We start from the raw sequence: 16,765 nt of genomic DNA, 5'->3' as shown, positions 1-16,765 counted from the left end.
TTGAAAATATCATTGGAATGTTTAGAAATTACTTGCATTTACTGTTTTGAGGAATGCTAGACAGTAAGAAACATTATTTGTACTTTTACCATACTAAACAAACAATAAATCCCGCAAGTTAGCAGGCAGGTTATACAATAATTCATTTTTTAATGAAGAGGCTTTAACAAAACGTAATTATTTTGAAACTTTAAAATTATGTTTTTTCTTAAAAACAAAGAAATTCTTACCTTGAAAAATCAAAAAATCCTGCAGTTTCGGTTGAAAAGGATAATATTAATTATTCATCATTTTTATTCATTCTGAATTCATTTTCAAGTTGAAGTTAATTGACCCAAAAAAACAGTGATGCCCAGTTTTTTTTAGTTATTAAAATGGGCTAATAGTTCATTGAGATCGCCTCCACGTGTTTTAGAATAAGAAGAACATAAAAAACAAAAATTTTTATAAAAATATATTTTTATTCCCAAGCGTTGATGTATGTCTGGACTTTCTCTCAAAAATATGATCCAAAGTCTTCAATCCCTCAATTCCATGGCAAATTTGGTTAAAATCATCAATGCGAGCCCCACAATTCAAGTTTCTTAAAATCATTGATTTAAAGAAAATTGTTTTTGTTTTTCCAAACAATAAATACATACACAAAATTAACAGAAATCGGGCACACTTAGAAAAAAATTGTAATCAGCTGGTACTCTACCATACCTTTTTATTGTACCATGGATTTATTTATGTTTAATGACTTTAATAAATGTTTATGATAAAAAAATTTGTAGAATATGTTCGAAAAAAAGTTCATCTTCATAGTAGGGTAAGTTTGTGCAAAAATCAATTTTAGTGTTTTTTATCAGTTGACTTTGTCATCAACAAAATAAATGGTGGATAGAAACCGAACTAGTTCACATGATTCCTTCCAATGCACTCTATCGTTCCGGAACGCATTTAAATAATGCAACTATTTCCCCGGCTCATTTAATGAATGCTTCAAGCTGATTGCGTTTTCCTCATGTCTCATTCGTAAACAATAGACGTTTCCCATGCGTCCCAGAAGCAGATGTGCAATCTCCTAACAAGAAGATAGATCAAGTGAATTGAATTGGACACATTTGTGAACAAGAACTTTAAATAAACTTACCACTATGGTAAATGCAAAAAATCCCAAAGCATCAAATGCTGGATCCCAAAACAAAATCAAGCATAAAGGCAATTCTGGTGGTGGTGCTGGTGCAAAGCCACCATTTAAAGGATTTAAAGGAGGAGCGCTTAAGGGACATGGGAAGGGATCCTTTGTAAAATCCAAGGAAGATTTAAAGAAGGTATGTATCAAAGTTGTATTTCAGCACAATGGGTATGCAATCGATCTTTCATGTAGCTACGCAGCCCCAGTTGTCACATGTCTAAGAATTTCTCAGCAGTTGTGGGTTTGGGTTGTGATAATTTTTAAAGCGTTCTGCTACTTGATAATTTCTTAATCTATGTAGACTTGTCTACAAACCTATATCCTTAGACAATATTGCCAGTTTCTCTGACCAGCATATTTATATAAATGTATCATTCTTTTAATGGAACACAATCATATTTTAATCAATTATTTTTTTCTCTACAGCAAAGGGCTGAACAATTTCGCCAACGTCAAGAAGCCAGGGCACAAAAACAAAAGGAATTGGAGGAGCAACGGGCCAAAGCTAAAGCAGAAAAAGAAGAGAAAGTGAAGCAGTACAAAAAGAAAAGACTGGAGCGTACAAAGGCACTTAGCAAGCGGACGCAACGTGGTCAACCTCTTATGAAGGATCGCATGCAACTGCTGCTGAAACAGATACAAGAAATGAAGAAAAATGGATAATATTGAATTTAAGATTTGTTTTTTTTATATATTTAATCATAATAGATAAAAAATTAGGCAATTTTTATAACAAATTTTGAAGTTTTTCATTTAATCTCTTGAAAGAACTCTGTCAGACCTGAAATATAACATACTCGTCGAAATCCCAACACAATTGCTCTGTTCCAGAACCTTCAAGAATCTACTATTGTTAGATTTTTTTCGCTATCAAAGGGAAAATCGGTTATCGTAGTAAAAACTTTTACATTTTTGCAGTTCTGGAACAGACCAATAATCATTGAAACCCCAACATAATTGTTCTGTTCAGGGATCAGGACAGGCAAGAATTTACAATTTTTAGAACTTTTGATATCGAAAAGGAAAAATCTTTTATCGTAGTAAAAAATTTTACATTCTTGTAGTTCAGTATTATAAAATCATTTCTAAAGTTATAGATCTCAGACTCTTTCAAATATTATGCCTTTTTTTAAGAAAATACGATTTTACAAGGTTTGTGGTTCTAACGGTTCTTGAAAAAAAATTAAACACGGCTATTAATAGTCCTTGAAACATATTTAAAAAAAAAACCTTTTTTTGACTCTCCAGGGCCTCCAAAACACAGATTTTTTAAGACCTGGGGAAAATTTAATTCTAAATATTTTTCAAAGATAATTAGTCAGGACAGATGTTTGTTGAAAAAATGTTTTTAAGTTAACCACCTTTTTGTATCTGTGGTGGTTGTTGAAAAATATTTAAAAAATCCCCATTTGTTGGCACTGATGGTCGTTGAAAGAAAATTTAACGAACTCGAGTAGTGGCTCTTTTGAGTTTTAAAAAAATAGTTACAAAATATACGTTGACTGATTTGTTAATCCTAGAAAAATATTACAAATCTCCACCCTTTAGTGGCTTTGATGGTCCTAAAAATTATTTTGAAGGTCGTTGAAAAATGTTCCTAAAAATCCTGTCATAGTTGTAAAAAAGTTATGTTAAAACAGCCCCGTTTTAGTGACTCTGATGGTTCTGGAAAAAAATTAAAAAAAATAACGTTTATTCAAAAAATAAACCATTTGCTAAAACACTGTGCCATCTTTTATACTTGTTTAAGTCTTGAATTTCCTAGTAAACTGTGCACCTTTTATCAATAATAATATGTACATTTTTTATTTAACATTTCTGAAATTTTTTTTCAAATAGTCAATAGAAAATTTTTAAATTATAAAGATTTTTTTGCTAATTTCGCTCGAAATCACGAAGAGACTTTAAGATGGCGCAAAATTTCTTGTACATGTTCGAATTCGTGGTCGATGATTTGCTGGTGACACGACCAAATTATTGCGCTCCTGAAGAATATCCCACCTGCTGTGAAGTTTCATTTCGTAATAGTGTTTTTGTCTCGATATGCGATCGGGAATATGGTCACTGCGTTGATCCCAGTGCAACGAAATGTGGCAAATGTTGTCTCTTCTCACTGGAAAGTCCCATACAAGATGCCGACCGTTTAATGTTCCATGTGTACAAAAAGAAAACGGACAAATGTAAATTCCTTATCGGTTGCAGCGATATGCCGATACGTGGCCTTTTCGATAAGGTAATGGAGAGTTTTGAAATAGAAAATCCGAATTGGGAAGATGGTTTGCGGAAACACCTGCAAACAATGCCGCATGCTGGTGTGCCACCAAAATGCCCGGCCATTGTGGACAATGATTGCAACGAAGACAGTATGGGGAGAAGGGAACAACTGTGTCCCACCTCGGAGTTAACCAAACGTCTGCTGCCTTTGTTCAATTTGAATGGTTGTCAGACGGGAAATATTGTAATGATCATACGTCTGGTGGCCAATGGTCCGGCAATAGTCTCCTCTTTCCCCTTTTCGAAAATTTGCAATTCAGGATGTAACAAAAGCTGTAATAAGGAAGGTGGTAATTCCGGCCGTTGTGGTGGTGGTGGAGCTACGGACGGTAGTAGCTACCCAGAAACTTCTCGTTATGAGGGTGGTGATGATACCAATGAGTTGGAAGAGACTGATAGGGCTTGTGCCAAACCAAGTAGGAGACGTCAAAGTCAACCCTGTAATGGTTGTCCAGCTTTGGATGATCCTTGTTTCACTCCCGAGAAGAAGCAAATTTGTCAACGTTATTTTGCCTGTAACACCGACAAAGGATGTCCATGCGATGAGGTGGAAGATGAATGTGCCAGAGGTAAGCAATTTTTATACGTATTTCTATTTTGGGAGAAAGGAATTTAATGATGTATTTCAATAGCTCCCATATGTAAGGAACAAAAATGTCATCTTCAAAATTGTAGTGGATCGTGTGGACCTTCAAAGAGGCCTAAAGAATCAATGGCCAATAGAGGTGGTTGTAATAGTCCTTCAAAAGGCGATGATTGTTCCTGCGACGAATGTGCGAATGCCTGTGAAGCAGGTGAGTAATTTCGTTTTCGTAGTGAACGGTACCCTTCTGAATTGGGGGATTTTCAGAACATATTTTTTTTGGAATGGACATCCATTAGAACTGGAAGTGTGTATTTTTCAAAAACGGAATGCTAAAGCGAAGATTTTTATCTTACCTTTGTGAAGCTTTGGCATTTTTTTTATACCCTCCATCATAGTATGGAGGGTATATTAACTTTGTCATTCCGTTTGTAACACCTCGACATATACATTTTAGACCCCACAAAGTATATATATTCATGATCAGCATAAAATTCTATGTCGATTTAGCGTTGTCCGTCTGTCTATTGTAATCACGCTATCTTTCGAACGAATTGAGAGGCTAGAATTGTTTATTTTGCAGTAGGCAGGTTAAGTTCGTAAAATGGCATATAGCCCCAATATGACGGTACCATGAAGGTCCACGGTTTCATATAGCCCCCACCGAATATTCGGTAATTTGATGATTTTGGCGACATTATTCACCGTAAGTGTTTCAAATTTGGTATTTGAAGTTCGTAATGGATACTACAGCCTGTGACAGAAAATTGTCTGTGCATGTCCACGTCTTCATATAACTCCCATATAACGGTACCTCCCGATATTCGGCATTTTGATGATATTAGCGACATTTTTCAAAGCGTGGATTTTTTAAAAATATTTTTCAAAGCGTAGATTTTTTAAAAATAATTTTCAAAGAGTGGATTTTTTTAAATATAATTCAAAGCGTGGATTTTTTTTTAAAAATATTTTTCAAAGCGTAGATTTTTTAAAAATATTTTTCAAAGAGTGGATTTTTTTAAATATTTTTCAAAGCGTGGATTTTTTAAAAATATTTTTCAAAGCGTAGATTTTTTAAAAATATTTTTCAAAGAGTGGATTTTTTTAAATATTTTTCAAATCGTGGATATTTTACAAATATTTTTCAAATCGTGGATTTTTTACAAATGTTTTTCAAAGAGTGGATTTTTTAAAAATGTTTTTCAAATCGTGGATTTTTTAAAAATATTTTTCAAATCGTGGATTTTTTAAAAATATTTTTCAAATCGTGGATTTTTTAAAAATATTTTTCAAATCGTTGAATTAAAAAATATTTTTCAAATCGTTGAATTAAAAAATATTTCTCAAAACGTGGAATTAAAAAATATATATTTTAATTTATTAAAAATATTTTTCAAACTCTAATTGGGATAGAGGCGTGGATATTTTAAAAATAAATTTGAGTCCAAATGTCAAAAAATCATAATTAAGGAATCCAATTTTTTTCCAAATACACATTTTCTAATTAATGTCCCTTTTCATTTTTGCAGCCAAATCGAAAGCTTTGAGGAAACTGCGCTATTTATTACAAAAATATAGTGGCGAAATTTAGTAAAAAAAATCAATGTAAAATATTTAGGACAAATATCAAAATTATCAATAAAACAATTCAAAATTTTGCAATAGATAATTTAAATTTTCTGTTTATTCTGGGTTACACTATCCGACAGAAGGGTATGTTCCATAACATCTGTTTTAATAAAACAAACAATAAATTTACAATTTTTTTCAGGTGATGCCGCTGCTAAAGATCCCTGCGATCCCTGCAACGTTTGCATGCCACCATGTTTTGTGACACCACGAAAACCGGAACCAGGACCAGATGCCTATGATGAGTTTGAGGCATGTCTCAATGGCAGTGGTTTGGTAATACGTGTCCTCAAAGATACCCATTGTGTTGAGAATATTTGCGATGGCACCGAAAATTTTCAAGATGACCATTCAAGTGATGATTGTGAAAAGGTATGGATGTTTATCATTATTCGACCATACATATTGTATATGCGCCTTTTCCGTTTTGGTTCACTCAGCCCAAAGCTTCTTGTGATGTGGATAAACTGCTGGAACACAGCTCATTTGCTCGCAATCATATTAAACGTCGCACCGGCGGCCACATCATCAATCATCCGAAATTACCAAAAATACGTGCCAACATCAAGTACTCGGGCAATGATGAATGCTGTCCGGGCGAGAGCTATCATGTGCCATATTCGAAAATAAAACAATTCTGCAATGATCAACAGAATAAAATTGAAAGTTATCGTAGCCGTCGCAGTCGTGGTGGCGGCGGAGATTGTGGCACCATATGCCCTCCTTTGCATCCGAATGATAATAAAAACTGCTGTGTCCAAGTGGATCGTGATGATATACGAAATGCCATGAAGGGCATCGATTATGATATGCGTAAAAAGGGTATTGAGGTAAGATTTTTTTTGGGAGAACATTTTATGAAACTAAAAATTATTGTGGACAACAAAATATGGAGAAAGTTTAGCCTTGTGGCTAGAGATGGAAATTTAGATGACAGGGGGAGGGTCGCCTAAAGGGTACGCAATAACGATCCGATTTAGGACATTTGGGAACAAATGGCAAATAATCTTACTGTGTCTCTTTTCGCAAGATAACTATAGAAAGGAGTATCTGATTACGTCCAAATTTGTTGCATCGTAAAATTTCTTTAAGATCAAGATTGGAGATTGACAATATCGGCCTTTTCCATTTTCTAAGAGATACATTTACCAATGGCGGTTTTCTATTTCGTTCAAACTTTGCACATCTTTATTATACCCTCCACCATAGTATGGAGGGTATATTAAATTTGTCATTCCGTTTGTAAAACCTCGAAATATACATTTTAGACCCTACAAAGTATATATATTCTTGATCAGCATAGAATTCTATGTCGATTTAGCGATGTCCGTCCATCTGTCCGTCCGGTTGTCCGTCTGTGGAAATCACTCTAGCTTCCGAAAGAATTGAAGTAGATTGATAAAATTTTACTCAAATGTATATTATGTCTGCAGGACTTTTGGTATTGTAAATGGGCCATGTAGGTCCACGTTTCGGTATAGCCCCCATAGAAAGGTACCTCCCGATATTCGGTATTTTGACGATTTTAGCGACAATATTCATCGGAATTCTTTCAAATTTGGTATTTTCGGTATTTTGATGATTTTAGCGACATTATTCACCGGAATTGTTTCAAATTTGGTATTTGAAGTTCGTAATGGATACTACAGCCTAAGACAGATCTACGTGCAGGTCCACGTCTTCGTATAGTCCCCATATAACGGTATCTCCCGATATTCGATATTTTGATTTTAGCTACATTATTACCGATTTTTTTAATTTTCGCATTTGAATATTGTAATGGCTTATCGGAATGGTGGAGGGTATTCAAACTTCGGCCCGGCCGAACGAAATGAATACTACAGCCTAAGACGGAAATTTGTCTGTGCAGGTCCACGTCTTCGTATAGCCCCCATATAATGATACCTCCCGATATTCGGTATTTTGCCAAGTTGGTTTTGTCAATTTCGAATGTAAATAAAACCGATGTTCGAAACAGCTAAGTCGCTATAAATAAAGTAAGATGGCATCAGCAGTGGTAGTTTTTGTGTTGTTGGACGAAGAACGCTCAGAAGAGGTGACGAGAAAAGCTCTTAGAGATTTCAGCAACCCACTGGAGTTGCCGGAGATAGCGTAAGTCAATTTTTTTATTGTGAACTTACTCATAAAGCTGCTTGGCAGATTTATGGTTTATGGTCCTTTAAAAAACCCACGTCTATAGTCCTTTAAAAATTCTTTAAAAAACCCACGTCTATAATCCTTTAAAAATTCTTTAAAAAACCCACGTCTATAGTCCTTTAAAAATTCTTTAAAAAACCCACGTCTATAGTCCTTTAAAAATTCTTTAAAAAATCCACGTCTATAGTCCTTTAAAAATTCTTTAAAAAACCCACGTCTATAGTCCTTCGAAAATTCTTTAAAAAACCCACGTCTATAGTCCTTTAAAAATTCTTTAAAAAATCCGCGTCTATAGTCCTTCAAAAATTCTTTAAAAAACCCACGTCTATAGCCCTTTAAAAATTCTTTAAAAAATCCACGTTTATAGTCCTTCAAAAATTCTTTAAAAAACCCACGTCTATAGCCCTTTAAAAATTCTTTAAAAAATCCACGTTTATAGTCCTTCAAAAATTCTTTAAAAAACCCACGTCTATAGTCCTTTAAAAATTCTTTAAAAAATCCACGTCTATAGTCCTTCAAAAATTCTTTAAAAAATCCACGTCTATAGTCCTTCAAAAATTCTTTAAAAAACCCACGTCTATAGTCCTTTAAAAATTCTTTAAAAAATCCACGTCTATAGCCCTTTAAAAATTCTTTAAAACCCCACGTCTATAGTCCTTTAAAAATTCTTTAAAAAATCCACGTCTATAGCCCTTTAAAAATTCTTTAAAACCCCACGTCTATAGTCCTTTAAAAATTCTTCAAAAATCCACGTCTATAGTCCTTTAAAAATTCTTTAAAAAACCCACGTCTATAGTCCTTTAAAAATTCTTTAAAAAACCCACGTCTATAGTCCTTTAAATGTCCTTTAAAAATTCTTTAAAAAAATCCAAGTTTCTAGTCCTCTATATTTGGTACAATTTGGTATTGGGTGAACTGAGAGTGTTTGAGATCTGAAAATTGCTATTAGGGTCGCTATTTATGTGTAGCCTAGACAGATGGAGGTGGTTTTGGAAATGTGTGCCATAATTGTACGAAAAACACTGAATGGTACTAAATTTTGTATTGGGTGAAGGGACAGAGAAAAATTCTGAAATTTGATATTTAGATTACTGATGGTATCTATGTTTGAGATTTGTCGGAGGTTTTGAATAGTTTGTAATTGTCTATTATTACGAAAAGTTCCAAATTGTACTAAATTTGGTATTGGGTGAAGGGATAGGGCTGAAATCTTCAAATTTGATATTGAGGTCTCCGTTGGTATCTGGAATTGAAGTGTGGAGGTGGTTTTGTAAATGTGTACTATAATTGTACGAAATTGCAATATGGTACTGAATTTGGTGTCTAGGATGTAGAGATTTTGATTTAAATCTAGGTTACTTAATGTGGAATTAGGTAAAGGATTAGAGCTGGAATGCTGAAATTTGATATTAAGGTCACGGTTGAATTCTAGGTTTCACATATGGGCGTTGAAATAGTTTTGAATAGAAAACATTGAATGTGGGTGAATGTGCTATCGTTTTACCAATATTCTCCTCGATATATTTATACCCTACAACACTATGTGTTGGGGGTATTATAAGTTTGATTGGGCCAGAATTTATGTAACACCTCGAAATATTGGTTTCCCATATAGGAAAGTATATATGGATCTTCCTAGCTCGCCGAGCTGAGTCGATCTAGCTATGTATGTCCGTCCGTCCGTCTGTCCGTCTGTCCGTCTGTCCATGTTAATTTGTAATCACTCTACAGGTCGCAATTATGGTCCGATCTTCACGAAATTTAAAATGGAGGTGGGGCTAGAGTCAGAATAGAACCCTATTTCTTTTGGTGATGATCGCATAATATTTAGGGGTTGAAATGGACCAAAAACTGAAAAAATCCTGATTTTGCACTTGCTCTACAGGTCGCAATTATAGACCAATCGACGCGGAATTTCGCATGTAGCTAGAGTTTAGGGCGGGGAAGAAGCCTACCAATTTGGGTGGTCATCGGATAATATTTAGCGGGTAAAATAGACCATTTTGTGTTGAAAAAATTCAAAAATTTTCATTAAACCGTGAATATTTTAAATCCCGGCGAAATCACAAAGCCATCACAAGGTTACTTCTGACTTTTACATTGATGTTAACATCCAACAAAACGGATATATAGCAAAATATGTGCGACATATATGTGTATCAAAGAAGATATGCTTGAAAAATCTCTTATATGTCGAGAACGGCTGAACTAATTTCGACAGTTCTCATTAATTCAGAATGGCCTCTTGGCAGGAAAGAAAAAACGTCTGAAAAAATCGCATAAAAATATCTCTCTAAAGATGAAAATATTGATTTTGTAAAATTTTCTCATATTTTTTCATTTTTGGCATATTTTCATTTTGAATTAAACATTTGGTAATATTTCTACAGCTAACAAAACTAAGTAGTAGGATATCATATACAGATCGCATTTATGGCCCGATCCTTACGAAATTTTGCATGGAGATAAGATGAGGGTCAGAATAGAAGCCTACTCTTTTTGGAGATGATCGCTATATATTTAGGGGTTGAAATGGACCAAAAAACTGATAAAATTGCCAGCAGGTCGCAATTATCGCCCGATCCTCAGGCACATTTGAATGGGGGTTACCGCACATTGCAAAGGCCAAGCAGTTTCGGCTGGCCATCCAAAAATATTCAATGTGTGCAATAGTTTGCCAACTTTTGTAGAGTAAATACGAAAATGTCTATTCCAGCGACATCTACCAATAAATTGGAAATGAGCAAATTCGTTTAAGTTGCTATTATCCGAAAATTAGAGAACGAACTGATGGTTTTCTTTTATTATTTGTCACAATATCTTGTGGAGTTCTTTCGAGTATCTCGTCTATATAAACTGTATGGTTTATAATAGTGTTGTAGGGTATTCAACGGTCGGCCCCACTCGACTGTAGCCTTTGCTTACTTGTTTTTTTCTTTGATTTAAAAAAAAACATGGGTCCGTCGAATATGGGCAACCCTGTACTCTCTGTAGCCATATGGCTAAAGGTATAGAAAAAAAAAAAAAAAAAAACAGAAAAATTTCAAAATTTTTGAGATTAATTTTTTTTGCCGTTTTTCGAATTAATATCTGAAAGTAACATAATTTTTCGGTATTTTATTCGTCTTTAGCGCTATTTACCTCATTTTAAAAATGAAGGAAAATATGAAATGAATGAAAACAACCTGTTGCATATAATTTTAAATAATTCTGACAGGATTCGGTCATAACCTCAGAGCTGTATTCTGTAATTTTACGAGGCTGATCTACCTCGTTATGGTACCTTGTAATGGCATATTCGCCACATAGAGCTCCTACATTTATTTGTATAATCTTTGGACCCAAACTTTGTTCGTTTTTGTGCTGTACTGACCTAGTATCTCCCTCACTCTGATTTGAAATGTCCATTCCCCTAAATTGACGTTTCAGGATTTTAAACCGAAAACAAAAAACGAAAACAAAGAATTCCATCCCATACTGTGTTGCAATGATTTATATTAATCTTATTTAGCTCTAATAGAGGCCACATCTCAAAATTATACAAATTATGGCAAATGTCGATCATCATCAATCTGCTGTAAAAAGCGTGATAATTTTGATTTATGATAGGCATTAGATTTGATTTAACATTTTAAGTGAGTGATTTATTGGTAGGAGACGTTCGATGTTGAGACTGATCTGAACCAACAAAGCCAATTTAAATCTATAATTGAAAAGTGAATGCGTTTTTATACCCTACACCACAAGGTGGTCAGGGTATTATGTGTTTGTGCATTTGTTTGTAACAGGCAGAAGGAAACGAGATAGACCCATAGTTCCTTTTGATGATCTGCATAGAATCACATTCTGAGTCGATTTATGCATGTCCGTCCGTCCGTCTGTCCGTCCGTCCGTCCGTCCGTCCGTCCGTCTGTCCGTCTGTCCATGTATTTTTGTAAACAAAGTACAGGTCGCATTTATTGCCCGATCCAGATGAAATTTTGCAAAGATCTTTTGTTTGGCCCAAGGACGAACCCTATTGAAATTGGAGATAATCGGTCAAAATTTAGATATAGCTCCCATATATATCTTCGTCCGATTTGCCTTTTATTGTGCACCAAACGTGTAATATCAGCCCGAATTGTATGGAATTTTGCATATGCATCCAAATTAGGCCTGAAAATATGTATGCCAAATTTGATCGAAATCGGTTCAGATATAGCTATAGCTCCCATATATATTGTACATCCGATTTGTTATTTTTGTTCACCGCCGCCGTAATATGCACTATGCAACAACAATATTTGGGGAAATATATCAAATACAGCTCAGAAATACATTTGCTACATTTTATCGAGATCGGTTCAGATTTGGATATAGCTCCCATATATAACTTCGTCCGATTTACATTTTATTGTGCACCAAACGTCTAATATTTGTCCAAATGGGATGGAATTTGGCACATATGACCGAATTGAGTCTAGAAGCTAGTATGTCAAATTTGCTGAAGATCGGTTCAGATATAGCTATAGCTCCCATATATACTATTCATCCGATTTGTCATATTTGTTACCCACAGCCGTAATATGCACTCCGTAACAACGATATTCAGGGAAATATATCAAATACAGCTCAGAAATATCTTTGCCAAATTTTATCGAGATCGGTTCAGATTTGGATATAGCTCCCATATATATCTTTATCCGATTTCAAATTAATTGTGCACCAAATGGGCAATACAATTCCGATTTTAAAAGATACAAATGCTTCGCCATATTTAGTAGTTTGAACTTTAAATTATAATTATAATCATAGCTTGTATGATTGAATTCTCCCATAAAAACTTTTTATTATTATGTGGAGCTCTACTTAATTAGCAAAGTGGTGTAGGGTATCATAAAGTCGGCCCCGCCCGACTTTAAGACTTTCTTTACTGGTTTTTAATTCAATTTTGATTCATTTTGTTTTGTTTCTATAGGTTTGCTACAAGACCTGCGATGAAACAGACACTGACGTCTTTTTGGTGAAGTTGGGTAGCAAACAGAAATGCCAACACAAACGGAATAACATCGAAATTGAATTGAAGACACCGAAACAGCCAATTGTATTGCCAGTTCGACGCGTGACGACAGAGACCCAAATCGATGAGGTTGAATTGGATGCAGCCTTGTCGGGCATATGTAAGGGCAAGAAAAAGGGAAAGAAAGGCAAGGGCAAGAAATGAAAGAAATATGGGAATTTATTTAATTAAAATCAAGTGTAACCTAGAAGATAGAAATATTATTTTTTTTTTTACATTTTTATTAGATTCTGCAACTCTAAAAAAATAATAAAATTGTGAAATTTAAAAATTGATTTTTTTACTTAAAAAAACACCGAATATAAAAAGGTACAATTACTTATTTAGTTACAGATATATGTTCCATCTGTTCAAAAAATTTTAATTTCATATATAAAAATTCTAGAAATTTTACAAACGAAATAAAATTATTTTGAAATACTAAAAAAATTTAATAGAGGCGTTTATAATTTATTTCGCAAGACAGGTGTCTGCTGCGGACATCTGTGGTAGTGTTTGAGGCTGTCTTTAAATATATATTGGAAAATCAATTCACAACACACTCAGACAATAGCCCATCACAGTGTATTACCACGAAGGTCATTGCGGAACGAAAACAATTTGCAATTGCATGTTTGCTGTTGAATCTTGCAAATGTTTCCATAGCATTTAGATTTATACCTTGCTACTTGTGGCCACAAAGCAATGCCAAAATAACCCACTGAAGAATACCCTGTTCTTGCAGATATCATGGCTGGGGATGTCTGTTTTTGACCATTCAAGTAAATATTATTGTTGTAAGTTAATGCCAAAGGAAGAGTGGTAGTTCAATATTAGCCAGAGTGTGGGGAGACAACACAAGCCAAAGTTTGAAGATTCATGATACCCTCCCATCGAATAGATCGTATGGTACACATAAAGAAATTTAAGAGCGTCCCATGGGGCGTTTGAAGATATATGAAAAAAATTTTTATATAAAACCAGTAAAGAAAGTCTCCAAGTCGGGCGGGATCGACTATATGATACCCTACACCACCTTTCTAATTTGGTAAACCTCCACATAACAAAAGTTTTTATGGGAGAATTCAATCATACACGCTATAATTATAATTTAAAGTTCAAATATGCCGAAGCATTTGTATCTTTTAAATTCGGACTTGTATTGTCCATTTGGTGCACAATTAATTTGAAATCGGATAAAAATATATATGGAAGCTATATCCAAATTGGAACCCATCTCGATGAAATTTGGCAAAGATATTGCTGTATTTATATAGCTGTATTTGATATATATCCCTGAATATCATTGTTACGGAGTGCATATTACGGCTGTGGGTAACAAATATAACAAATCGGATGAACACTATATATGGGAGCTATAGCTATATCTGAACCGATCTTCACCAAATTTGACATACTAGCTTCTAGATTCAATTCGGTCGTAAGTGCCAAATTCCATCCCATTTGGGTAAATATTAAACGTTTGGTGCACAATAAAAAGTAAATCGGATGAAGATATATATGGGAGCTATATCCAAATCGGAACCGATCTCGCTAAAATTTAGCATAGGTATTTCTGAGCTGTATTTGATATTTTTCCTCAAATATTGTTATTACAGAGTGCATATTACGGCTGCGAAGGACAAAAGTAACAAATCGGATGAACAATATATATGAGAGCTATAGCTATATCTGAACCGATTTCGATCAAATTTGCTATACTTATTTTCAGGCCTAATTTGGTTGTATATGCAAAATTCCATACTGTTCGGTCCGATATTACACGTTTGGTGCACAATAAAAGGCAAATAGGACGAAGATATAGATGGGAGCTATATCTAAACTTTTACCGATTATCTCCAATTTCAATAGGGTTCGTCCTTGGGCCAAACAAATGATTTGTGCAAAATTTCATCTGGATCGGGCAATAAATGCGAACTGTACTTTGTTTACAAAACTACACGGACAGACGGGCGGACGGACATGCATAAATCGACCCAGAATGTGATTCTATCAAAAGAAACTATGGGTCTATCTCGTTTCCTTTTGCCTGTTACAAACAAATGCAGAAAGACATGATACCCTGACCACCTTGTGGTGTAGGGTATAACAAGTAAGCAATACTATAGTCTTTCGGGGCCGACCATGTGATACCCTACAACACTACAATATGGTAGATGTCCCCTTAGGTCCAAATTCATTTTGGAAGATTTCGCTTTTGAAATTATGTCATAGCGCACTGTGCAGATATTACCCAGGGATATTGATAAGGGACATTTACACACTCCGTCGTTCTGTTGGTTGATGTGGTCCATTTTACAGCTAAATATAATCCAATGGTCATCCAAAATTGTAGACTTCTTCCCTGTCTTTAACTCTCTTCTCATGCAAAATTCTGTGTCGGTTGGTTTCAATTGTGTGACCAGGAAAAATTTTCTGTTTTTGGTTAATTTGAACCCCTAAATATTTTGCGATCATCTTCAAATGCAAGAGGCCCCTTTGTATCTCCAAATGTAGACTCATCTATATGATTTGCTTGTCTACGATATTTGGCTATATTCGTCAACGAAATCGGCATAAAAAGCCAGAAGTACGCCTTTTTGTGTATTTTGGATTTCGCCTGTAAGTTATGTTAAGCGTTTTGGTAGAATGGATATGTTGGTATTTTTTCACACAAAAGTAGTGGTCCATTCTACCCGCTATCCTAAAGATCTCGTGTCCTTTGGTTTCCATAGGCCTAGAGGGCATTAATTGACAAAATTTGTTAAAATCGGTCCAGGCATTCTTGAGATATAAGCATTCTAGCTAACATCCCTTTCCTTTGTATATATGCACACATTGCATATATTTCGCTATATTTCATCCCCTAAATATTATGCGATCATCTCTAAAAGCAATAGGTTTCTATTCTGACCATAACTCCACTTCCATGCAAATCGGCCAAATCCATGAGAATCGGGGCATAATTGAGAACTATAGCGCGACCCATAACATGGACAAACGGACGGACGGACACATTGCTAGATCGACTCGGTTCGGCCAGATAGGAAGATCCATATATGTGAGAAACCAATATTCCGAGGTTTTACATAATTTTTGGCCCAATCAAGCTTATAATATCCCCAACACATAGCGTTGTAGGGTATAAATATCTGAATTCCAACGTTATCCACTTTAACCTTCAAATACCAGTAAGACCGTTTGGACAATGCCGTTAAACTGATCGAAAAACCATAAAGTGGGTGAGGTCATACCAAAACGGGAACCTCCATAGACAATTTTATACTTCAAGTATTGTCATCGACCAAATGTCCTTAAATACTAAATTTGAAACAATTTCGTGGGTAAATGTGACTAGGATTATCAAAATACCGAGTATCGGTGGCTATCGTTATATGAGCGCTATATAAAAGCGTGGACCTATAAATACTATGTTCCGCCACATTATTTGGACACATTATGAACTACAAATACCAACTTTTAGATAAATTTATAGAAAAAATGTGGCAAAAATCATTAAAACACCGACTACCGGGGGGGGTGGGGGGCTACACAAAACCATGGGCCTATACATACAAGTTTTCGCTAGCGGAGCTAGAACCCATTATGACCTACAAATACTAATTTTTAGACAAATCCGTGAAAAAATGTGGCGCAAATTGTCAAAATACCGAATATTGGAAGGTACCGTTATATGGCGGCTATTCCAAAACGTGGATTGATATATGTCATTTTCAATACCAACCTTCCTAGATACAATACAAACTGGTTTTGCTCTACGTCGTGATTTCAACAGACAGACAAATGGACATCATTTTCAATGTTGAAGATATAAAAGAATGACTGTTGAAAGTCTTCTATAGATAGAGGAGCTTTTAGGAGTTACCTATGGAAAGAAGATACT

The 16,765-nt window shown here is 34.8% G+C and overlaps 2 protein-coding genes across 2 annotated transcripts; both read left to right on the top strand.

The window, feature by feature from the left end:
* Positions 1-991: 991 nt before the first annotated feature.
* LOC131804066 (thyroid transcription factor 1-associated protein 26-like) lies at positions 992-1,917 on the top strand. Its single transcript, XM_059126360.1, has 2 exons — positions 992-1,316; positions 1,607-1,917. The coding sequence occupies exons 1-2, from the start codon at positions 1,140-1,142 to the stop codon at positions 1,841-1,843; spliced, it is 414 nt and encodes a 137-aa protein (XP_058982343.1). The 5' UTR covers positions 992-1,139; the 3' UTR covers positions 1,844-1,917.
* A 1,098-nt stretch (positions 1,918-3,015) lies between these two features.
* On the top strand, positions 3,016-13,223 carry LOC131804084 (uncharacterized). Its single transcript, XM_059126442.1, has 5 exons — positions 3,016-4,023; positions 4,087-4,248; positions 5,809-6,038; positions 6,107-6,496; positions 12,781-13,223. Exons 1-5 carry the CDS (start codon positions 3,090-3,092, stop codon positions 13,024-13,026), a joined length of 1,962 nt encoding a protein of 653 aa, XP_058982425.1. The 5' UTR covers positions 3,016-3,089; the 3' UTR covers positions 13,027-13,223.
* The last annotated feature ends 3,542 nt before the right edge of the window (positions 13,224-16,765 follow it).

This window comes from Musca domestica, unplaced genomic scaffold, assembly GCF_030504385.1.
Source record: "Musca domestica strain aabys unplaced genomic scaffold, Musca_domestica.polishedcontigs.V.1.1 38, whole genome shotgun sequence".
NCBI classification, from domain to species: Eukaryota; Metazoa; Arthropoda; class Insecta; order Diptera; family Muscidae; genus Musca; species Musca domestica.
The sequence above is the reverse complement of the archived record's forward strand: the minus strand, read 5'-3'. Positions and strand labels throughout refer to the sequence as shown.

Coding starts and splice junctions, on each gene's coding strand:
- LOC131804066 (XM_059126360.1), top strand. CDS start 1,140: ATGGTAAATGCAAAAAATCCCAAAGCATCAAATGCTGGATCCCAAAAC. Junction 1,317..1,606: donor CCAAGGAAGATTTAAAGAAG/GTATGTATCAAA, acceptor TTTTCTCTACAG/CAAAGGGCTGAACAATTTCG.
- LOC131804084 (XM_059126442.1), top strand. CDS start 3,090: ATGGCGCAAAATTTCTTGTACATGTTCGAATTCGTGGTCGATGATTTG. Junction 4,249..5,808: donor TGCGAATGCCTGTGAAGCAG/GTGAGTAATTTC, acceptor AATTTTTTTCAG/GTGATGCCGCTGCTAAAGAT. Junction 6,497..12,780: donor TGCGTAAAAAGGGTATTGAG/GTAAGATTTTTT, acceptor TTGTTTCTATAG/GTTTGCTACAAGACCTGCGA.